The 26,201-nt window shown below is 33.5% G+C and overlaps 1 protein-coding gene across 3 annotated transcripts; it reads left to right on the plus strand.

Annotated features, from left to right (window-relative positions):
- Positions 1–3,375: 3,375 nt before the first annotated feature.
- On the plus strand, positions 3,376–26,201 carry LOC127729550 (3-hydroxyisobutyrate dehydrogenase, mitochondrial-like). Of its 3 annotated transcripts, none has more exons than XM_052237371.1 (9): positions 3,376–3,544; positions 16,103–16,122; positions 17,178–17,328; positions 18,215–18,335; positions 19,571–19,692; positions 21,146–21,279; positions 22,716–22,792; positions 23,508–23,664; positions 25,945–26,201. In XM_052237371.1, the coding sequence occupies exons 1-9, from the start codon at positions 3,475–3,477 to the stop codon at positions 26,104–26,106; spliced, it is 1,014 nt and encodes a 337-aa protein (XP_052093331.1). In that variant the 5' UTR covers positions 3,376–3,474; the 3' UTR covers positions 26,107–26,201. The 3 variants fall into 3 exon arrangements, with proteins under 3 accessions (XP_052093331.1, XP_052093332.1, XP_052093330.1); XM_052237372.1 differs by lacking the exon at positions 3,376–3,544 and adding an exon at positions 12,856–13,029; XM_052237370.1 differs by lacking the exon at positions 3,376–3,544 and adding an exon at positions 14,510–14,630.

Consider the following 26,201-nt stretch of genomic DNA (forward strand, 5'->3'; position numbering starts at 1 on the left):
GTTGTTTACCATTCGTTTGATGTGTTTGAGCTTTTGATTTTGCCATTTTATAAAGGACTTTCCGATTGAATTTTCCTTGGAGTTCGGTATTTTTGTTATTCTACTTTTTGTTGTATTGTTTGTCTTTAACCCCTCGGGGATATGAATGTGCATTTCTTAATAAAATCAAAATGTGTCGGGTTCAACTATGATATTCTTTAAGTACTCCACAGTCCCTCTTATTATCTTAATAAGAAGAATTGTAAAAAGTACAGAAAAGAATGTAAATCAAAATTAGTGGAAAAAAACACCCAACTCAATAACTTAGGTATAACAGAAAAAATATAAAATGTGATTACATACAACCCAAAATCATACCGTATCGAAACAACTTTTAGACTATGTAAGCAAGACATTTGAATAATACCCATAACCCAAAAATGAAATATGTGATATCGAAGGAAAGTGTTACCAACGGATGCATGGACTTGGCAAAGGTGCAGGGATAATCAAATTTATTACAACGTCTTTACTCCTTCGTTTTGATATTGTTCCGGCTAATTTGTTTCAACTAATTTTTCTTTCGCAATATGTCGATACGATATTTGAAATATGATATCGAACAGCTACCGTGCTTTTTTAACTCACCAACACTTTTCTTTGAAAGAGTTATCTGACAATATGTCTTATTATCACATCTTCTTCGAAACCAAAAAATCATATCAACAAACTTATGTTTTTTTTTAAATTGTTTCGGTTCATTATGACTAAAGCAGTCCGTCAGTTATATCTTATGGGATTTATCCCCCATTCAATTTTTTACAAAACAGTATATAAGTGGTACACATAAACTGCCAGGCGTAAAGTTTTTGGGTATTTTCATTTAAGATAAAGGTCGAATTAAGGCCAAGGCTATGTTCCATTTTTTATTTTTATTTATTATTGTAATTCCCCTGAACCCTCTTTATTTTGTGATATCACACTCAAGGAATGGATGACGGGCTTATGGTTACGCGAATTGGAACATGTCGCCTATGAAACAGATATTCCATAACGCTCAACTAACCCGTGATGGCATAATTACTATAGCTTTACCACCAGAAATTCTTGATTTAATACCTTTGTTAAGCAGCAAGTCTTTAACAAAGAAATCATGACAAGAAACACAAGCTCTGGAATATAGTATCAGCTTCAAGATATAAACTCTTTATACAGGCACTGCTGGAACGTTGCTACATAAAAATAGAAAAGTTGTAATGAGTTATACTCAACAAGTGGTATCATTCAGATGTAGATTCGATAAATCTACTCCAAACTCTTCAACTACAGTTACATTTTGTAGCAATATCATATAAAGACTCATCAAAGATACCAGGTTTTTCGTCTAAAAAAATACTCATCAGTGACGTTCCAATTAAATAAGTTAAAAGACCAAATAAAGTACGCAGTTAAAGAGCATTGAGGACCAACAATTCCGAAAGGTTTTGCCGAATACAGCTAAGGTACTCTTTTGCAGGGGTAGAAAATCTTTAGTACTTCGAACAATTCAGTTTAAAAATACTAGTACAAATGTAGTAAATTTCTGAAAATTACCATATCAATGGTAATGCATGTCAACACAGCCGTGCTGACTACTGGGCTTATGAGGAAACCTCCAGCAGCAGTGGCATCTACCCAGTGGTTGTAATAAAATCTCAACAAAGATACAAGACTAATAAAGTTGAACGCCAGACGCGCGGTTTATCTACAAAAGAATCATCAGCTGTATAAAATGAAAACAACACTTTATAAATTTCATGCGTTCGAAGCGTTTTTCTGGATTTACCTACATCTTGAACGATCAAAACCGTGAAATATTTGAAAGCCAAGGATTATAAGAACCGAAAGAGTTGAAGAGCCGTCTGACAAGAACAGGATCTAAACAAACATTTGCCTGAGGGAGTTGAAACCTGAGTTTCATAATAATTCATAGATTTATAAACGGACAATCTAAGAAAGGTTTATTACGAAATAATACGAAGTTAAAGAGCATTAAAGTCCAAAATTTCCTTAAGATGTTGCCAAATACAGCTACGGTAATCTAATCCAGGGGTAGAAAATCCATAGAATTTTGAACTATTCAAAGTTTGTAAACAGTTAATTTACTGATATTACCATATCAATGATAATTCATTTCAACACAGAAGTGCTGACTACTGAGCTGGTGATACCCTCGGAGACGAAATCTCCACCAGCAGTGGTATCTACCCAGTGGTTGTAATAAAGCTCATGTCGTATTGATATTTCAACAAATAGATATTAATTTTGGTATTAATTGTGCAACATTTTAACGGGCGTGTTTTGGCGTTCTTATAAAACATAATTCATACAAAACCGAGTTGGTTATATTGCATTCACCTTGTCCGTTCGTCCATCCGTCCGTTCGTCGAATAAATTTTCCGTCACATTTTTCTAAATAAAAGGTACTTTTGAACATAATGACTATCTATTTGGCCAGCAGCCTGACGGTGATGATTTGTAAGTGGGATAACTTTTCGGATCTGTAAGAAACTAACTTTTGGTATGCATTTACTTATGGATTTTTCCATGGGTTAAATGAACTAAAAGATTGTTTTAAGTGCTACTGAACAGGAATTACTTCACATTTTGTCACCAGATTAGCAGTGATAAGTTGTTACGTGTCAGCGATATATGTCGATATATCAGACACCTACCTCCTATTTTCTGATGGAAGCATCGAAAGAACCAACCAATAAGCAGTCAGTTGAAATGATGACAGATCTACAGATGGAGTTAAATGTCAGAACCACCAAACAATTAAACATGAAATAAAGTGAGGACGTACGCACAGAGGAGATAATGGAGACAACAAAATCTCATATTTTTATCCGAAAGTGCAGTGAAAAGGAGATTAATTCTTGACTCAAATCTCGAAAAATCCAATAAAAGGAAATTCAATAGATTCATTTTCACTATGAGAGATCTTTGTATATGTAATAGTAATGAAATGAATTTGTTCAATAGTTGTTAATTCATAAATTATATGCATATATACCATAGTTATTGAAAGAGTATTATCAAATACTAGTAATTGGTGTTTTTTACACGTGTTTACAGATGTGTTCAATAATAAATGTATAATGAAGTAATGATTATTACGTCAGTGTTGTGAACTAGTATATAATGGTTTAAATTCTACTACTGCATATTCAGCAGTATCGATTATTTATCTATTGATTAAGTACTTACAAAGTGCAATCTGATAAAACAATGATCTCAACGGTATACAATGTATATTGATATCGCTCTTTGTAGATTCCGAGACTTCTTTGTGCAATGTAAGATTCTATTGTTATTATGTAATTAACATGTCTTAATATTAGTTCTAAATTGAAAACTGTTCAGATATATCATATGAAGACAAAATAATGGGTTATAAATATGTGTTTCATAGTACAGTTTATATTTTTTTGTGAAAGAAATTAGAATGAAAACATGTATCTTTATTCTTATGCAAGATATGGTTATATCAATATTCATCATATGTATGGATATAGATGTTCAAGTAAGTACAAGTTTATTGTTATATTTTTGTTATTCTCTTTGGTATTGATTGACTAAATGCCAAATTCAGAATAAGGGCGCTTGTTTTAGCAATTCGTTCATATATACAGTAGAAGCGCAACTGTAAAAAACTGGTAATATTATACATGTACTACAAAATTTACCGTTAACATCAACGATATATTCCAATACTTTATATTATCAAGGATTAAAAATCGGAAAGTTACTATATGAATGTCCCTGTGGTATCTTTCGCCTCTCTTTTTTTGTACATGTATATCTAGCTAGCGATAGAAAGATACGCCTCCTAAACACTGTCTATCCACTTTCCTTAGAAACGGGTTTATAATAATAGCCAACAACAACTTCAAAATATTACGACGTACGGTGGAACCCACTAATTATACAAAATAAGCATGCAGAGGGAAGGATAAGATGATTCTATTTCACACTCATACACATACACACGTCGAAACTCAGTGTGGGGGAGCTGTTCATTAATCGTATCACATTTATAGTTAAATAATTTTGCAATTTTGAAATTTATTTTTATGTGTAAAATGGGAGATACTTTTAAACATATGTTCTTTTCTCTGTAAGCGATATTACTTTATTATTTTTCTATATAAAACGAACATGAAATTAAACAAAGTAACCCATAGAAACCTTACACACATCCTATTATCTACTGTCGATACAATAGATGTAATATGTAATAGCACCTGAGATCACCCCCAGTTTTGGTGGGGTTCGTGTTACTTAGTCGTTAGTTTTTTATGTTGAGTTTTGTGTACTATTGTTTGTCTGTGTGTCTGTTTCTTTTTTAGCCATGGCGTTGTCAGTTTATTTTCGATTTATGAGTTTGAATGTCCCTCTGGTATCTTTCGCTCTTCTCTTATGTAATAGGTAACACAGGTCAAAATCTTCTGTACACGATTGCAAAATCCTTTTTATTGCAATGACAATCGGAAACACAGATGAACAGGTGCTGCAGGTGATAGCAAAAACAAATAATTTAATGGCAATTGGGAACACAGATCCTTTTATGTCTGTCGTAGTGAAAACCGGTTATATGTACATCCCAGCTCCTTTGTTCTACCAGGTGTAATGTGAGCCGGATCACCCCTGTCAGATCACCCTAGCTTGAGTTTCTTTGTTCTGCATGCTTTCCTTTGTTCTGTAACATTTTGGCGGGAATGTCAAATCCACAATAAAACTTAGAAATATTTATACAGAAAAGACTTACTATCAAAATTTGTGTAGAAATAAATCATCTATGCTGGGAATCGAACTCAAGACTTTTAGCACGAGTCATACCCCTACACCAGGACGCCTGGATACAAACTATAATAAAATTGAGAATGGAAATGGGGAATATGTCAAAGAGACAACAACCCGACCAAAGAGCACAAAACAGGGTCTTCAACGCAGCGAGAAAATCCCGCACCCGGAGGTGGTCCTCAGCTGGCCCCTAAATAAAATTGTGTACTAGGTTCAGTGAAAATGGACGTCACACTAAACTCCAAAACATATATATGAACTAAAATTAAAAAAAAACATACAAGACTAACAAAGGCCAGAGGCTACTGACTTGGGACAAGCGCAAAAATGCGGCGGGGTTAAACATGTTTTGTGAGATCTCAACCCTCCTCCTATACCTCTAGCCAATGTAGAATAAAGAAACACATAGCAATACGCTCAGTAAAACTCAGTTCAAAAGAAGTCCGAGTCCGATGTCAGAATAGGTAACAAAAGAAACTAAGCAAAATGACAATGATACATAAATGAACAAAGGACTACTAGCAGTTACTGACATGCCAGCTCCAGACCTCAATTAAGCTGATTGAAAGATTGTGTCTTCGTCATTGGAAAATCAAGTACAATCCCTCCCGTAAGAGGTTTAGTATCATACCATCATAAAATATATGAGAAGAACATAACCCGTATCATGCCAATAACTGGTTTTAGAATAAATGTGTTTATTTCCGATGCAAAGACCCTATGAGTGAATCAATATTAATACCAAAATATGCAATCCTTAATGACTTGACAACGGTATCGTAACTATATCCTTTCCGAATAAGTCTGTTTAAAGGTTTGGTTAGCTTTTGATGTGAATGCTGACATTTTTGTGCTTTGTAAAGAATATTACCATAAAATATTGGATGTGAAATACCTGAACGTATAAGATGTCTGCATGTTGAATTATATTTACGAATGATGTCCTTGTACCGATGATAAAATTTAGTAAGTGTTTTGACTAGTTTGTGATATCGAAAACCCTGGTGTAATAATTTTTCAGTAATACAGGGTTTCTTTCGTTGAAATCAAAACGTTGTTACATACATGAGCGAATCGAACAAGTTGGGATATATAAGCAACATAAGATGGTGACAAAGGAACGTCACCATCTAAAAATGGATAATAAACAATAGGAAATGAAAAATCATCTCTTTTATCATAAATTTTGGTATTAAGCTTCCCGTTAAAAATATAGATATCAGGATCCAGAAAAGGGCAGTGTTCATTGTTAGTATTAGCTTTATTTAAAGTCAATTCGGCAGGATAAATCTCTTTAGTGTACATACTGAAGTCGTCATTATTGAGAGCCAATATATCATCTAAATATCTAAAAGTGTTATTAAATTTTTGAATCAGATGTTGTTTCGATGGGTCTTCCCTGTTAATTTAACATATTTAAACATTGTGTTCGGGGCTCATAAATGGTATATACTATATAGTAATATATAAAGTATATTTTAATGATTGTGTGGCGTTCTAAACTATATTTTATGAAGCGTAAATTTGTTTTTATCTAATCTAGAACAGCTAGGATGTAAAATAGTTATCCCATTCGGACTTGGTGTGTCAGTCTAAGATCACCCTCTGGCCTCAGGCCGGCCATCGGGGTGATCTTACACTGACACACCGCGTCCTCATGGGATAACTATTACTTAGAGGTGTGTTACAGATAGAAGGTGATTGAGGAAAGGATCTTTCAAATTTGCTAAATGACAATGGTTGACACAAATAACACTTTCAACGAATTGATTGTTATTGACATTACAATAGAAACAACAGAAGGTCTGTGATTTAGAGCCACAGAAAATGAGTGTAAGAGGACGACTATTTGAAATACGTATCGTGATCCTAAATCTATCAATTTGAAACACAACTTTAAAATACTGATGTACTCAATCGCGAATTGTGCCAGGCAATGGGTTAAGCACGAAAAAGAAGACGTAGATACTCTTTCCGAATGGGTGAAGACTGTGAAGTCGTTATAACAAATTTTAATTAAACAAAACTGAATGGGTCTAAAAATCACTAGTAAATGATTTTGGTCTTAAAAGGTCATTTTGATCTTAATACAATAAAAAAAAAGTCTGACCAATATAGTGATCGTTCATGTTCAGTTTTCAGTAAATTTTCAGACTTGTACATTGCGGTAAAATCAGTACTGTTCATACAATTGGCTTGCGGGCAATTCAGTACTGTTCAGTAGCTTTCAGACAAGTCAGTTTAAACATAGTCTGAACATATCTTAATTGACTGCAAAATTGTCTGAACAGTCTGGAAAGGATAAATTGTACTTTGTAAAAATAAACACGCTGATTCAAACAAAATATTCTCTGAAACTGACATTATCAAACTGCTTGATTCATTGATTGACAACATACTGGTATCTTTTTTTAATTTGGAGGACGGGTTTCTGAACAAACAATCGGCATTCCCACAGAAACCAACTGTGTTCCATTTAATTCTTGTCGACTTGTTCCTTTATTCAAATGAGGCAGGCTTTATGTAGCTGCTTCTTATGAAGAATGAAAAGAAGCTAGGATTATCTTTAAACTTCACGTTTCGTTATATAAATGATGTCCTCTCACTAAATAATTCAAATTTTGATGACTATATCATTCTCATCTATCCCATCGAACTAGAAATAAAGGATACAACAGATAGAGTTAAGTTGGTCTCATATTTTGACTTACATCTAATTTTTGAGAACAAAACTACGACAAAACAGATGATCATTTCAGCTTCACAAGAGTGAACATTCCATTTCTATGTAACAACATTCCAGCAGAGCCTACATATGCAGTATGTATATTCCAGTTGATTCGACATTCCATTTACTTGATATAGGGTTGCTGCGTACAATGAAGCTATAAAACCAAGGGTTTCAGGTGATGAAATTGAAGTCATCCTCTCGAAAACAATTTACGGACGCCATCACGAGTTGTTTGACCATTGTGGAATATCTGTTTAACAGATGACGAGTAATATGTCCCAATTGTTGAAACCACATTATTCCGTCCTCTTTTTCTAGCATGTGACTTACTGAATAAGCCTTATTACCGAATGTGTACTTACATGAGCAACATGACGGGTGCCACATGTAGGGAAGGGTCTGCTAACGCTTCATGAACACCTGGGATCACCCGCGGTGTTTGGTGTGGTTCGTGTTGCTTAGTCTTTAGTTTGCTACGTTGTGTTTAATGGATTTTTGTTTGTCGTTTGGTCCTTTTTTCATTTTTTGCCATGGAGTTGTCAGTTGGTTTTCGACTTATGAGTTTGAGTATCCCATTGGTATCACCTGCCTCTCTTTTAAAGCGTTAAAAAGCAGCGCCCTAGCTAGCCCAAAATAAAGGACAAGGTTAGTGTTTTCCCTTTCAGCGAATCTCTCTGCTCTTACGGTCCTTCCATATATTTTTTGAAAGAATTTAAATACTTTTCCATGCAAAATTATCATTTGTACTTTTGAAAAATCTTTTTACTACCACAATATACCATATATCCAGCAAAAACGAAGGCGTTTTTATAATTTATAATTTATTATTAAACAAATCGTCTAAAAAAAATGTTCGTACGTATGTTAGACAATAGAACAATGCGCCACGGAGAAGTAAGCCAGAGCTTTTGACTTTAAAAACGCAAAAGAAAAAGTTTTATAAGGAATTGTATTATCAACCTACACTATTGTTTTATATTATTATTTGTTATTTCTATATCGTTATGAAAATTATTCATTATAGTACAGTTGAACGAAGTAGTTTTAGAGTTGATTAAACTTCTTATCATACTTTACTTAAGATACCATGTCGTTTTGTAAGATAGAGATTTTACAAAATTGTTGCTTGTCCATATCACAAAGTATTTAAAGGAGGGTAGAGCAAATATAGTATCTACTAGTATTCGATAACTCTACACGTTGTTTCGTTAACAAAAAACGTTTTAAGATGACTTAAATATATACTTGCTTGGCCATTTTCTCATTCCGATTCAGATGACGACTGGTGGTCATTTAAGTACTTTGTTCGTGTGCATTTTATTAACAGTGATTGAATGACTGCTTTGAAATTATTTGACTTCATCATTAATTTGTGACTTTCGTTTACACGCAAACATGTTTCAAGGATATTATTGTATGTGTAAGTACTATTTTTTTTAAAATTTGTAATGAAATTTCATCGGATACTTTTAACACAGAGATTAATGTTCGGTTATTACAATTAGTATTCCAGAATACTGTTTCCCAATAAAAACTAATCTGATCGGACATGAATTGAAGACTAGAAAATTTCTATTCAAGGGAAAGTACTCCGTAATTACCAACTCATAGATGACTAGTGACGTTTCAAATCGTAATTTAAGAAATAAACGCTTCTTTTTTGTAGTGTTATTTGAGAGCAAAATTATGAATGAGCACATTTTGTATGAAACGCGGAAATCAAAATCTAGCTTCTCGTTTGTTTTGTTTTATTCATCGCTGAGACGTTATCACGTGTTGTGTTTTATTGGTATTAGTGGGGTACTGTACATGAAATTAATCCTACGACAATTCAGGACTGTTGTTTGAGTTTTTTCTCACGAAGAGGAGTGTATTTGTTGCATAATTCTGTAATGTGTGTTCCTCTCTTAAATAACCAGGGCTTCTTTCTGAATAAGGGGGGCCTCGGTGGCCGTGTGGTCTAAGTAGTTACTACTGTAATCACTAGCCAGTCAACACTGAGGTTGTGAGTTCGAACCCCGCTCGTGCGGGTGCACTCGACTCCAATCTTAATTGACTAGGATTGTCAGTTTTCCAATCAAAGGTCGGTGGTTTTCTCCGGGCACTCCAGCTTCCTCCACCAATAAAAACTGGCCGCCACGAAATAGCCCAAAAGCGGTGCTTAAAAGTGGCGTTAAAAACACAAAAAAAAATCTGAATAAGGCATTTTTCGGTAAGCTTGCATATATTGAACTTACATTTTGGTCTGTAACTAAGTAGTGATAAGTATTTCATTAATAAATTGAATTACGTTGTACGATTTTTAAAATAGCACTTCGCGTATTCAAGAATCTATGCATCCTTGGCTTTTTAATTCATGGGTATGAGTGTTCCTAGATGAAGGACTCAAGAGGAATTAATGTAAATCTGAAATACAGTGCATAGATATATCTGCGACAGATAGGGTATTGATTAGGAATGTTTTCGTTAGTAAAAAATTGCTAAAAATCTATCAAAATTTCAGTTTTAATCGCAAGCTATCTACAAACATTCATAATTCAATTACTAATTGTACTAATGAAATAATATTACAAGATCCTCAAAGTATAGCTATGCAAAGTTCTAAACTATTGTCAATTTTAGTCCATATTTACAAACTCTCCGGAAATGTTTCTTGTGTGACAAATTGTGTGATCCCAGGTGCTCCGGAAGGGTAGGCACTTGTATCTCGTCAATGCATCTACAGTCAGAGCGTCCTCTTGATAAATAAAAAACGTTAAATTGACAAATACATCTACAGAAGAATGGCTGTGATTTTGTACTATTACTCACTACTTGAACACAACTTCGTGATATCAGATTTTCAACTTAATTATGCTTTCTGAGTGGTCGTCAGTTTCCAAAGAATTCGGCTCCAACCGGCGCTAGGGCTATCTCTAACTTGCAGTGAAGTGAGAGTTTAGCTCCGTGTTAAGGGACTCACTGTGACTTTGAGAACAGCAATATTTTTAAGCGCTATTCCATTGCTTTCTGTGTTTTTTACTGTACATGTACTGATTATTTGTCATGGATGGATATCTCTAACTTTCTTTTCTATTCCTAATGGTATATGTATAGAAACACCTTTTGTCTGAATACTATAAAAAAAATGGTTTGGCGCCAGACATATAGGATTTGAGACCAGCGGGTATCGGGCTAATAAGGTCGGACAAGTAGAGTGAAAGGATAATACGGACTAACAGAGTGAAGAACTTTTGGGTTATCGGAATATAAGGGCTGCAATACTTAGGTTAAGTCATAGAGGAAAGGTCAGATAAATAAGCATCTCGAATTGACCCTTGTAGATCTAGATCGCTTCTTGCTTTACAAAAGTTTTAAAAGTTCACACTACATTTTGTTCTAAAATTTCCTGAAATGCTCATTAAATGTTTCTGTTAGAAATATCACAGTTTTACAAAGGATATTGAAATTGATGTGGATGTAGGATAATTTGGATAAACATGCAAACATTTACATCTCTGGTTAATCCTTTATATGCCATACCTGTCTCCTGGGAAGAAATATAATTCAACAAACATGCCGAATGTGCACTTTTAGTCTGGTAAAACAGGATTCATTTTTTTAGTTGAAATTGCTTTGAACTTGCTTCAGTTTCTGCGAGTACTACATTTTTGTATATAAAAATAAGGAGATGAGGTATGATTGCCAATGAGATGACTATCCACAAAAGTTCAAATAAAGCGGATTTAAGCAATTATAGGCAACCGTACGGCCTTCAACGATGAGAAAACCCTATACCGTATAGTCGGCTATACTTGAAAAGGCCCCGACAAGAAAATATGAAGCAATTCAATTGAGAAAACTAACGGCCAAATTTATAACAAAACAATTAACGAAACACAAATATGGCAGACATGAACCAACGACAACCACTGAACTACAGGCTCCTGACTTGGGACAGGCACATAAAGAATGTGGCGGGGTTAAACATGTTTGTGAGCGCTCAATCCTCACCGAACCTGGGACAGTGGTGTAACAGCACAGCATAAGAACAAACAATAAAAATCAGTTGAAAAAGGCTACTCTTTTAGATCTGTAATTTGTGTCCCTTGTCGTTCTCTTATGATTTGTGTGTACGTAGTGCCGATCTGATGAGTCAATGTGTGCCTATGTAGCTGTTACCCCATAGTCTCAAGTTAACTTGGAGAGGGCTGAGAACTTCCAAACTAGCCTGCCACATAAGGCTTCTGTAGTCCAGTGGATTTTGTCTCTGTTCGTCTGTTATATGATAAATGTTGTTGTTCAATATTATAACCTTGAATCAGAGCGTTACAGGGCTGTCAAGATTTCATGTAGCAAATGCGTGCGATTTGTCAAAAATTGTGTAAAGATCAAAGAGAAAAAACAATAGATCAAAGGAAAATGCCGCCAAATAAGCATGAAAATGCGTGAGTCTCACGCTATTCACAGCACTGACGTATTAAAATTTTATCTTTTTTTTACGTTTCAATTTGGTTAATTCTTTATTGCTTGTTAAGACTTGCTATACGGTATGTTTTTTTTCGTTGCTGTAAGCCGTACGACCCGTAGTTGTATCTTTGGTGAATAGTTGTCTCATTGCCAATCATATACAATAGATCACAATACATGCATATAATCTTTTAATTTTATGTTCAAATTTTATATCGTTTCTTTTATTGATGTCAAGGTCCAAGATCATGTCATGCAAGTATTGATCTTTTACACCTATTTGCACCATTAGAGTAAGGCGACCTAAATAAAAATAGAAATGAATATAGCGTGACATCTATGAATATAATTATATTAAAATGAATTCCTTTACAAATCTGCAAGACTAATCAAGAACATAACAATAATTATTATATATAAGCCCATAAAATAAAGTGATTAAGTAAACATTATTGCAAACAATCGTTTCGGACATCAGTTATTGGATAAGATCGATCGTTAAGAAAGCATCTCTGATGGTGTTTTTTTTATCTGTGTCAGTGTGTCATTTTTTTTTTGCTTTAGGCTTAACAGTACATGATATTTAATTTTAACAGTATATCTTCCATTCCAAAATATCAATGGAGTGGAACATGAAAAATAATAAATATAACGCATGTCGTATGAGCATTAAACTGACCATGCATGGTGTGAATAAATAGTAGATCATAGTAAATAATACTTGTATACTTTATCCCAGATTCCGACAACAACCGTAACTTGTGACATCATTCATAAACAAAAAAGGATTGGTAAATATATATTGTTGATCTGTTTACAAAGGGATAGACTACTTTTGCTTTATTGGAATTTTACATGTTATATTTAAAGAGCACGGTCCACAGTTATTCAAATAATAGTTTCATGGTCTCGTATATACTTCATTGAACGATTACTTTAAAAAAGTATTTGAATTGATTTGTGAATTACACCAACAGTTTCAATTAAATTCTAAAACAGAATGAATTATGGATATAGATGCACATGTAAGTACAAAATTTTAACATTCTAAATAAAAATTACTAAAACTTTTTGGAATTTTCGTTTGTATTTTGTAAGTTTGCTAATTTCAAAAAAATTCCAACTTATATGGAATGAACAGAAAAATGCAAATCAACGATTTAGCTGTTTAACTCAATAATGTATATGGTTAAAAAGAGAAACAAATAGAACAAAACATATCTCTTGGTTAACCAGGGGTGGATCCAGAAATTTTCCAGTTGGTTTCACCAATATATATATATAGACTTTCAAAACGTTTATACATGTTTTTATTATTAAGCTCAATGCAGCTGCATAGAAAATGGTTACACAAAATCTTCAAAATGCCAAATTAATTTGTTCTTAGACGTCTTCGATGGAAATTGTCAACAAGATCTAAGCTTAAAACATAATGCACGTGCATCAGTGCTTATCCATAGAGTCGGTATTTAAACGCTCACATTCGCAACTGGGTTGATATACTCATTGTGCAAATTATTTCAAAAATGACAATGATTTCTGAATGGTCAAAAGTTGTATTTCTTTTTGCTTTTACCTGCTGGCTTTGACACTTATTGATTCGTAATTTATTATAATAATTGTTTGCTTTATGTCTAGCTTCAAATATTTAATATTCATGTCAGGGGCGGATCTAGCCATTTTTTAAAGGGGGGTTCCAACCCAGGATAAAAGGGGGGTCCAACCAAATTTTCCCATTCAAAAGCATTGATCGTGAAAAAAAGGGGGGTTCCAACCCCCGGAACACCCCACTTTAGCAAGGGTTTTACTAACGGAATGGGAGAAGTCCAAGGGTTAGCTATATTATATACCACAGACAGCCCTTAAGGTGACTTTGGTAGTATTTCTTTTGTATTTTTCAAGTCAAAACAAGAGCAGTGGCATGGCATGGTAGGTCCATTGACTGGATCATTAATTGCCACTTCAGGCGGGGTTCATCAGTTTTGGTGTATCCAGGAGAACGAGGGTAAAAATTAAAAAAATTAAAAAGGACGAATTTGAGAGAATATAATATGGGAGAATCCTGCACAGGCACTAGCTTGTCTCTGAAAAAAAATCCTATATATATCATTCATGTATAGTCATGATATTAAGGTAGTATATATATGGGGGGGGGGGGGGGGAGGGGGGATTCAGAGACAAGTGCCCGCTGTGCAATCCTGTATAACATTTCTTACCTTTTATTTGCATGAAAGTTCCAGATCTACATTTAGGATACTAAAAATTTCATATTTATTTTAACACGAACTTTTTTACCCCCTAACAGTCAATGTGAATTAAGTTTTTATATCCTACATCGATATTTTGATGTTCCTAGAAGCCCATAGGCCGTGTAAGAGTAAAGCTACGTGATCCTTAACGCGCTTTTTATGTGTGACCACAGAGACATATATACACATATGTGTATATATGTCTCTGGTGACCATGACCAAAGATTTGCAACAACGTAATTTTTACAGTTAAGGGGAGATAACCAGACAATACTCTCTAACATAAACAAATGTCATGGCGTCATTGAGGAAGGCATCGACTAGATTTAACCACCTATTGTGGCAAAAATCATCGAAATGCAACAACTTATCGTTAGGTAATATAGCTATAGAGAAAATTATTTATGTATTTATATATGCAAGCATTTGTAGAGCATTTAAGAGGGCAGCCTGAATTCGAGTGAAACATGCACTCAGTCTCCGAGCTCTACTACACCATTAGTAAATGTACATGATAAAAAAATTTGATTACGACGTCTTGAAAGGCTATTATATATTTTTGCTGTGACGATAAATAGCCTTTCAATACGTCATACTTATTTGAAATACTACAATACCAACAAGTTACACCAGAGACATATATACTACTTTAGTATATATATGTCTCTGGTTACACATATAGTTCATGGACATTCATCAGTGCCAGTGGCAAACACTTGAAAATGAGATCACTTTACAAAAGAATTATAATTGAATAAACAAATGAACCTGTAATTGCAATTCTTGTTAATATACTGCCTTTTCTTTCCTTGGTAATATTTATATTCTGTTTTGCGTCCTTTTAGTTGCACATGGTTTGGGTCCCTGTCAAAGATTTTTTAAAATCTGTAAACCTTGATATAACCCAAGGTACTCAACTTCCATTTTAGTGAAATGATACTTGGTTGCAAATTTTCACAATTATTTTATTTGGCGGTCATCTATCCCAATAAAACTCAGTGTTCAAGCTAGGATTTCAAAAGGGTAGGGAGCCAATCATGAAAAGGGCACTTTAGCACGCTGATTGATAATTCAAAAAGGGCATGTCAAACATTGTCTTATGTAAACAGCAGGGGTTTCAGCTAGTTTTGAGGGCTTTAGTCACTTTTATGCGAGATGAAAATCAGCCTTATTTTGAGTAACAGTAAGGGACCAAGGACATACATTACTAGCTACATGTATACATACATGTATTATGCCCAGGATCTTTGAAGGCCTTAAGCATGCTACAAATGTAGGCCTTCATGGCATGATTTGACTGGTGTGATGCTTAGATAAAAGATTAGAACGAGAATCCGCAAATTTAGTTCACAATTTCAGTTATTTTTAGAGGACATCCTGATCACCAAAAGTTGTGTTCCTCTTTTTTAAAACCAGAAATCACAGCATAAATGAAATTGTTACGAATATTACCACTGCATTATCACTATCCCTGTAAAAACGTTGAAATCGATATTTGGAATTCATTTTTATAAACTTTGAACAATTAAAATGACAGTCTTTTTAAATTAAACAAGAGAAGATCACGTTTACTTTCGATTTTTAAACGAAATGAAAACAGGAAGTGACAAGTGGATAATAAATTTAGAATGAATCTAACTTAAACTGAGTTTAACTTATTATGCCGTTAATCTATGTAATGTAGTGGTGTATTACACGTATACATTTATACTTTAACTGTCTAAGTTTGTGGCAGCCCTTCCAAGTAGGAAGTATATATAGATATGATATATGTAATTATATGTAACTATGCAAAATATTTTTTTTAACAATTGCTGCTAGAATGAACTTTTATTTTCTTTATTTTCAGTAAATGGAGTAAAACACATGGTAAGTTATAATGTTATGATTATTGGACAGTGGAACTACACAAAGATATATGTACATTAATACATCACAGATGTAGTGAAAAAAAATATCAAGAAGGAACAAATTAAAATTGATAAGTACATGTACATAGACATTTAAGTACATGTAATAAGAAAGTAAACATCTAGTTGTCATCTGTGCATGTCTTTGAACAGTAGGCTATAGCATCAAGATGGTAAACTTAAAAATCTATGAAACTTAATGGCTTGGCACATTACATAAAAAATCTAAATGAAAAAAAAATAAACCAGATGGAAAAATTGACTTCAATTAGATTGTAATCATCAGAGAATAGTGATTTTGAAGCAGTAAAAGGATAATGAAACATGATGTAAGGTTCATGTCAATACATCAACCCAACAGAAAAAAAACCTGAAACTGACCGTAAACAAGCAGGCAAAGTTAGAATAACATTAAAATGTACATTTATTTAAGAAAGAAGACAGTTTTGCATGTACATATGTAGATGTCATGTTTACAGTTGAACGTTACTGGACTTTAAAGAATGTAAAATAAACTCATTGTAAGATAGAGTGCACCTTGTTACATAATTTTATTGATAAAGATTTTGTATGAGAATGTAGTCCACTGTCATTGTAATAATTCACTGTTTAAGAATCTAAAGGATTGTTGGTAATTTTAATGTTTGTACCCCATAATGAAAAAAATGTCACATCATTGGTCAAATTCTATTGTTGAGGACATTTTCAACCAATCACTACATTTTGGTGTACACTTCTGAAAATATTACCAAGAATGCATTAGATTCTGAAATGGTAAGTTGGCTATGTATAATATGTAGATACCTAGATTGATTTCTATGATAATATATAACAGAATAGATAGGTGGAGTATACATCAATGAGACAGCAACCCAACACTACTAAAAGCAACAACATTTTTTCTAGATACATTTAACATTAAACCGATACATGCAGGTGAGTCAGAATGTTGAAAGAATTGTATTGATTAGTAGAAGCTTGATGTAAATAAATAATATTTCCATTTCTTTTCAGTCTAGCCTAGAGACATTAGGATTTATTGGCCTAGGTAACATGGGAAACCACATGGCCAGGAACTTGGTGAAGAAAGGACACAAACTAGTTGTTTTTGATGTGTCTAAAGATGCTATGAAAACAATTCAAAACATGGAGGGCTGTGAAAATTGTAAGTGGGTATATACAATACAATGCTTAATAAATCAAAGTGTAGATCCTGCATTCTTAAAAAATGTTTACCAATCAATTGAGATTTCACACTATATTGTCTTTATGAAGAACAGCAATACAAGAACTGATCTTTGACATATATGTTTAATTTCAGAGTAAATCTTACATTCCCTTCATATCACAGTTTTGCAAATTATATCGACACGAAATAATTGTCAAAATTGTTCCTATTACACCTTTCCATGGAGAAAGTGTAGACTTACGAAGCAAATAAGATGATTTTGAAACAGTTGAATACATCCATGACTTCATATAAGTTGTTAACAGTTAGACAGCTATAGTGTAGGAAAGTCTGTTTCATGTTAAACTATAGAAGGTACTCACTGACTAGACAAATGTAAAATAATTAAAACTAGAAAACTAACGGCCTGATTTATGTACAAAACAATAGTCAAAAACAAATATGATATACAGCAACAAACTACAACCACTGAATTACAGGTTCTTGACTTGGGACAGGCACATATAGAAGGTTAAACATATTTGCAGGCACCCAACCATCCCCTGACCTGGGATATTGGTGTAACCTCACAACATAGGAAGAAACTATAAAAATCCGTTGAAATGGGCTCGACTTATCAGATCGAAACAATGCACAAAATAAAATTACAAAAACTCTAAAGATACAAATTACAAAATACTTATGCTTATATAAAGTTTTTTTGTTCATCATTATGAAGCCCTCTGTTTCAAAAACTCTTACTGTAAGTCTGTTTACAGTTTTATAAAGGACAAATGGACTTTTGGTTTATTGTAGGTATACAAGCAATTACCTTAAACCTTTACTGTTTTCAGTTTTCTAAAGGACTGATGATTTATTGTAGGTGTACAGACAGTTAACTCACCAGCTGATGTGGCAGCACAGTGCAAACATATTATTACCATGTTACCAGCCACACAACATGTACAAGAGGTCTACACTAATCGTGGTACTGGTATATTTAGGTATGCTTTACTTCCAAGAGCTGCACATTGGTAGTACAGTCTGTTCTGCCTTAACAGTCACTAAGCCAGTGGCTATAACTGCCACTTTTAGACCCTCTCAAATGTTTTCTCTATATAATTTAACTCCTTTCAGTAACCACCTGTCTAAAGCAGTCAGCAGACAGCTTATTTTCGCACGAAATTGTCATTTCAACTTTTAACAACGGTCATTTTAATCTGGCATTTTTTTATTTCACTGCTGCAAGAACCATAACTCTACCAATTGAAAACACTTTAACAATTTGCCCCGATCCAGACCACAGGGGATGTCGGCATTTTTTGGGAACCTCTTTCAAAAGTTCTCTCTTGAGCTATCACTTTAGATACTTCCCAAGAGTGACTGCTTTACTATTTCGTCAAATTTTTCTGAGAAACTAAACAGGCTGACTTTATATTTGGTTATCAGCTTAACAGTGATGAGTTGTAACATGGAAGCACTTTAGATCTGTCAGATACTTACTTCCTGTTTGCAGATACTTACAATTTTTCTGTGTGTTGACTAAACTTAAAAATTTTTGTCACACTTTTCTCCAGTACTTCTAAACAAAATGATTTTGTAATTGAGTAGTAGCTCAACAGTGATGAGTTGTAACTTGTGTGTGCTTTTTGGATATGTCAGACAGTTGCGTTGTACTTCTTGTTTTACGCTACTTTGAATAAAAAATGGACTATATGCTAATCACACCAACATGTGCATTCTTGGTCCTTTTAAATTCAAGAATAACCTCCCTCATTCATTACACAATTGATTATGTTTCTGTTTTTTTGGTTATTTTAGCTTTAGGTACATGTTTTTCTTTCCTTCCAACAATTATTTATGATGGTACTGGAGGCCATGCTGCAGATTATTAGTTCATAATGAATAAGGGATGGTCCGTAAACTGCCATTCGACATGAATTTCCGTATAATTTGTTATATAATACATTATATTTCTATAAAAGCAAACAAACAAAAAAAAAATCAAAATTGCTTTTAACCACAAATCCATGTATATTTGATGAATCCGATTTATATTTAATTGATCTATCCAAATGGCACAAAATATAAATTTAGATATGATTTCACTGTTCTGGGTTACATGGGAGAGTAGAGGGATATTATTTACATTGTTAAGTGATTTATAAGCCATCACCCTGAAACAATTTGCTGTATTTTTTTCGAAACATTATCAATTGATATTTTTTGTATTTTACAGCGCTATTCAAGAAAACAGTTTATTAGTAGACAGTAGTACCATAGATCCGGCAGCATCTCAAGAAATGGCAGCTATAGCAACAGAAAAAGATTCTTCATATGTTGATGCACCTGTTTCTGGAGGTTTGTAACCATGATACATATTGCTTATTGAGGGCAGATTACACTTCAAACTGTGAAAGATACCTACAATCTGGCTTAAAAAATTTCCCTTAAAGAAAAAGAAATATAATCAAAATTGTTTGCATGGTTGGGTAGATATATTATAATATCTTGACCTATGTGGTATAGGTTTTGCTCATAGTTGAAGGCCGTACTGTGACCTATTGTTGTTTACATCCTATTCCTTGGTCTCTGGTTAATATTTGTCTCATTGGTAAGTATACTTCTCATTATTTTTACATAGATTTTTTTTGTTACTGTTATTTGCATCATTGTGTTACTTACTGTCTTTTTCACTTATACCCTTAGATAAAGCATTTGAAACAAACAAAAGAAAACAAATAAAAAAAAACTGTTACCATAAACAACTGATTAAGTTCAACACTTTCATTATGCTAAGAAAGAACTATAAATCGGTCAATACTAACAAATTAAGGAATTATTTAAAGCAAAACAAAAATAATAGGTGTGGTATACTTTTTTACTAGAAATTAATTCCAGTAAGGAAGTTTTAAAAAGATAACAATAAATCAGTTTAATTGAGGTCTGGAGCTGGCATGTCAGTAACTGCTAGTAGTCTGTTGTTATTTATGTATTATTGTAATTTTGTTTATTTTCTTTTGTTTCCTATTCTGACATCGAACTCGGACTTCTCTGAAACTGAGTTTTACTGTGCGTACTGTTGTACGTTTGTTTTTTCTACATTGGCTAGAGGTATAGGGGGAGGGTTGAGATCTCAAAAAACATGTTTAACCCCGCCTCATTTTTGCGCCTGTCCCAAGTCAGGAGCCTCTGGCCTTTGTTAGTCTTGTATCATATTTAATTTTAGTTTCTTGTGTATAATTTGGAGTTTAGTATGACGTCCATTATCACTGAGCTAGTATACATATTTGTTTAGGGGCCAGTTAGAGGACGCCTCCGGGTGCGGGAGTTTCTCGCTGCATTGAAGACCCATTGGTGGCCTTCGGCTGTTGTCTGCTCTATGGTCAGATTGTTGTCTCTTTGACACATTCCCCATTTCCATTCTCAATTTTATTTAACAATTGTTTTTGAGGTCATGGGATACATCATAATGAAAAACATTCAAATAAGAACATTAATTTATTTAAAACTCTAAATTTGAATTATACAGTATACAGTGGATTCATTTATTTTCATGGATACCAAATAACATGGATATTTGATTTCATGGTTTTGCTAAAGTTTGTATACAAGTCTATAGAAAGTTTGTACTTCGTTGAACATTTAAATTCTTGGTTCATCTACATGTAAGCCCACGAAATCCGTAAAACTTGGTATTCCATGAATAATGTTGAATCCACAGTATGTTCAGCTATAATTTTGTATATTTCTGTCAAAGCAAAGTTGTATTTAAATTTAAATGTTCTTTTAATACCTGTGTTACATTTGACAGGTGTAAATGCAGCGAGGGATGCAGCATTGACCTTCATGGTGGGTGGAGCTCCAAGAAGTTTTGAAATGGCACAAAAATACTTGTCTGTGATGGGGAGGAATGTAGTGCACTGTGGACCAGTGGGAACAGGACAGGTACAAAACTATTTGTGCATTAAAATCATCTTCTGTTATATTTTCTTATAACATCTGTATTCATGTGCACAATGTATGATTTTATGTACCCGTTTTTAATTGGTTGGGGCATATAATTTGACCTATGGATGTCATTCTGTCCTTCTGGAATCAAATAGTTTTCAAACCTTTTTTCTCATTATGATTGCAAATATCTATCTAATTTATGGTACATTGGTGTATGATAATGACTTGCAGATTAGGTTTGTGTTTGTTCTGGTTGACCAACTTTAGGTAGCTTTAAGGCCTTTGGATGTAGAAAATGTCATGAAATCCTTGCAGAACTGATTGTGATTTAAGTTTGAGGGAATTTGATTTATCTCCCTTTGCCCACTGTGGAGAAATTAAAATATGGCTCTGCCAGGTCAATAAACTTTTAGTTTTAGGTGCTGCAAATGGTACCCTATTCATTATATAGATAACTATGTATAATGTAGTCACTTTATTGGTACATGTATCATTATTTGCAACAGTGCCATTGTTTTATCGGTTCACCTACACTTGAAAAACTAAAAAATTGGGAGAAACAAACTCTACTTCTGTTTGCTCATGAGTTTCAATATTTTCCTCCTGTCAAAAGTTCAATTTTAGATTTTAACATACTCTCTCTAAAGCTTGAATGATGAAAATCTTAATTTACTTATCTTTAATAAAGGAAATATTTGAGTGAAGAATACCCACAATAGAAGTAGAATCTATTTACATAGCCTTGAATTTTTCCAATAAGGCAACCATTTTTAATTTATTGGTTTACGTGTCTGCCTACCCAAATTTTCCGATTTTCAGAAAAGAAATAAAAAGTGAAATTTCAGGCTTTTTAAGTTTCTGCCTTCTCTGCCAAATTCTTTGTAACAACTAGCTTCTTAAAATAAAATTCTAACGAGACAATCAAACAGATCTGGTAATGTTGTTGACACAAAATTTTTACTGGACGAAAAACTTTGTTAATAGCCCTTTACAATAAGTTTGTTGTCCTTATTCCGTGCGATTCAATTTTGATAAGATGTTTCATTCTGTTTGGACCAATCCAAACGGGAAAGGCATTAAGTAAAAGAAGACCACAAATAACTCAGAGAATTTTCTTGTTTCACAAATATTGTAATAAAGCTGAAGTACACAGTAATTCTATACATATTTATGTCTTGTTAAATATTTTATTATGTATTTTTTCTGACTGACCAACTTGAATCTTTCATATCAAAAATCTGTAAACCAACAAATTAAAATACCCTGGCCTAAAAGACTCGAGATCATTATTTTTTAAATGCAAGATATTTGAATTATTTTAAGTACACATATATATTGGAAAATTTTAATACATTTTACACTTCATTTCTATTTTTAAATTACTCATTATTAATAAAAAAATTTGAAGATATATTTTTGTTTTGTTTCAGGCAGCAAAAATCTGTAACAATATGTTATTAGGCATATCAATGATAGGAACTTCTGAAGCAATGAACCTCGGTAAAAAGTAAGTCAATAAAGTCATATTAATTTTAAAGCTAAAATCTTTCTTGTTTAATCCATACTTGGACTATTGTAAATTATAGTTGCATTGAATCTCAAAGCCTTAATTTGTAATATAAATACATGGGTTAATTTATTGATATACATATATATATTTATAATTTGACAATTTTTATGATGCTCCTTTGATAGAAGGGGAATTATGTTTTCTGGTCTCTCTATTCATTCGTGACACCAATATCAGGATAAAGATTTGGTTTGAAATAGTTCACCCTAACTTAAAAGTTATGGTCACTTTAACTTGGAATTTAGTACACATGTTCATTATAATGGTAACCTTTTAGAATATATGCCAAATAATGGTTTTGTCTCAGATTTGGTAGTTGACTGAACATGGAAATGTGATAAGGTGAGTGGGGCATGGTGTCCTATCAACACATATATTTATTTGTCCTCCTGTGAACAAAATTTTATGGGGGAATATAGGAATCTGTTCATGTGCATTGTCAGTGCAAATCCTACTAAACGGTTAGACAGATATTAATGAAACTTTTCACAGAACACTACCCGAGGATGTGCATAAAGGATTATAATCCAAATCCAACATGTTAGAGAGGAGATAATCCAATTTACTAACTTCAGCTTACCAAAAGTAATGCAGTGTGGGTATTATCTTTTTTGAGTTCATTTACAGTTCTAGTATTTTAACAATATTTCAGATTAGGCCTGGAGCCAAAATTATTAGCAAAGATTTTAAACACAAGCTCTGGTAGATGTTGGTCCAGTGAAGTATACAATCCTTGTCCAGGAGTATTGGATGGTGTACCATCAAGTAATAATTATCAGGGAGGATTCGGAACTGCTCTCATGACCAAGGTCAGTATAACATACTTACATTTTATACACTTGTTGAAAAGAGAAAGTTTGCTCCTCAATAACAATTTCAATTCTTTGAAAATATAGGTTTATCATCTTTAAAAACAACAACCCAAAACAAGTACTGTGTATTAATTTTTATACGACCGCAAAAAAAATTTTGTGGTCGTATATTGGTATGACGTTGGCGTCGTCGTCGTCGTCCGAAGACACATTGGTTTTCGCACTCTAACTTATGTTTAAGTGAATGGATCTCTTTGAAATTTTACCATAAGGTTCAATACCACAAAAGGAAGGTGGGGATAGATTTTGGGGGTTATGGTACCAACAGTTAAGGAATTAGGGGCCAAAAAGGGGCCAAAAATAAGCAATTTGGTAACTTCCAGACATAACTTGTGTGTTAGTGTATGGATCTCTCTGACATTGTACCACAAGGTTCAATATCTCAAAGGGAATGCTGGGATTGATTTTGGGGGTAATTGCCTCCAAATTTTAGGAATTAGGGGCAAAAAAGAAGCATTTTTCTAGTTTCATGACAATAACTTGTGTGTAAGTGTATGGATCTCTCTGACATTGTACCACAAGGTTCCATATCACAAAGGGAATGCTGGGATTGATTTTGGGGGTAATTGCCTCCAAATTTTAGGAATTAAGGGCAAAAAAGGGGCAAAAAACAAGCATTTTTCTAGTTTCATGACAATAACTTGTGTGTAAGTGTATGGATCTTTATGAAATTGTACTACAAGGTTCCATATCACAAAGGGAAAGCTGGAATTGATTTTGGGGGTAATTGCCCACAATGTTTAGGAATAAGGGGCCAAAAATAAGCATTTTTCTAGTTTCCAGACAATAACTTGTGTTCAAGTGTATGGATCTCTCTGAAATTGTACTGCAAGGTACCATACCACAAAGGGAAGGCTGGGATTGATTTTGGGGGTAATTCCCTAGAAATTTGAGGAATTAGGGGCCATAAAGGGGCAAAAAAAACAAGCATTTTTCTAGTTTCAGGACAATAACTGGTGTGTAAGTGTATGGATCTTTATGAAATTATACTGCAAGGTTCCATATCACAAAGGGAAAGCTGGGTTTGAGTTTGGGGGTAATTGCCCTAAATGTTTAGGAATTTTGGGCCAAAAAACAAGCATTTTTCTAGTTTCCAGACAATAACTTGTGTTCAAGTGTATGGATCTCTCTGAAATTGTACAGTACTGAAAGGTACCATACCACAAAAGGAAGGCTGGGATTAAGTTTGGGGGTGATGAATCATAGGGGGGTTCAAAAAATTGGGGGGGGGATTTTTTTTTCCTTTTTTTTTCTTTAAAATTTTCTATTTTAAATTGGTTAATTCTGATTTATATATAAAAGCAAATAATAATGATATGGTTTGAATAGATAAATTAAAATTTTTTAAGTTCTTAGACCACATTCATTAGGTGTCAGAAACCTATGCTGTGTCAAATATTTAATTACAATCCAAATTCAGTGCTGTATCAAGCTTGAATGTTGTGTCCATACTTTCCCCAACTGTTCAGGGTTCGTATCAAGCTGCGCCCCAGCGGAGCATTTTATTTTTCTTAGATAGAAAAAAAAATGTATTTTCCAGGAGATTTGATTTTGCATACAAGTGTATGGAAAAAATGTGCTACTTTGAACAATTAACTTATGGTTTACCTATATATACCCACCAAATCCATGGAAATTGATACTCCACGAATAATAATGAATCCACAGTATTTTAAATATGTATATGATATAAATAAGAAGATGTGGTATGAGTGTCAATGAGACAACTCTCCATCCAAATCACAATGTATAAAAAGTTAACAATTATAGGTCAAAGTACGGCCTTCAACATGGAGCCTTAGCTCACACTGAACAGCCAGCTATAAAGGGCCCCAAAATGACTACTGTAAAACAATTCAAACTGGAAAACCAACGGTCTAATCTATATAAAAAACAAGAAACACCTATGGACCACACCAACAAACGACAACCACTGAACAACAGGCTCCTGACTTAGGTGCATAAAAATGCAGCGGGTTTTAACGTTTTAAAAGGCTCCAACCTTCACCCTAACCTGAGACAGTAGTGGAACATTACAATATAAATAGACACAGAATATTATAGAATTGAAATATTCTTCTTTGCATCCATAATTTTATTTTACTCTATAATTTATAGTTAATTAGGATTTGAATTAATAATTCTCTATCAGAAAATGGTATTATGTGCTACAGTTGATATTTTATGTTTCGACTTATATATGTATATTTTTAATAGGACTTGGGTCTTGCTAATAATGCAGCTACAGTGACTAAGTCCCCCATACCTATGGGAAGTCTCGCCCACCAGATATATAGAATAATGACGAGTAGCGGCTATGCTGGAAAGGATTTCTCATCAGCTTACAAGTTTTTACAGGACCAAGAAGATAAATCATAATGTGATATTAATTATATTTTGTAGAATGATTTTGTTGAATTTGTACTGAATTTTTAAAAGGTTTCTGGAGAGGATTTACAGTGAAAAACGAAAAA

This window comes from Mytilus californianus, unplaced genomic scaffold (genome assembly GCF_021869535.1).
Source record: "Mytilus californianus isolate M0D057914Y unplaced genomic scaffold, xbMytCali1.0.p SCAF_2, whole genome shotgun sequence".
NCBI classification, from domain to species: domain Eukaryota; kingdom Metazoa; phylum Mollusca; class Bivalvia; order Mytilida; family Mytilidae; genus Mytilus; species Mytilus californianus.

What these genes read in the sequence shown, in the direction of transcription:
- LOC127729550 (XM_052237370.1), top strand. Translation starts at nt 14,549, where the DNA reads ATGGCGTCATTGAGGAAGGCATCGACTAGATTTAACCACCTATTGTGG. An exon ending in TGATGCACCTGTTTCTGGAG is followed by an intron (nt 19,693 to 21,145) that starts GTTTGTAACCAT and finishes TACATTTGACAG; the next exon opens with GTGTAAATGCAGCGAGGGAT. An exon ending in GCAATGAACCTCGGTAAAAA is followed by an intron (nt 22,793 to 23,507) that starts GTAAGTCAATAA and finishes ACAATATTTCAG; the next exon opens with ATTAGGCCTGGAGCCAAAAT.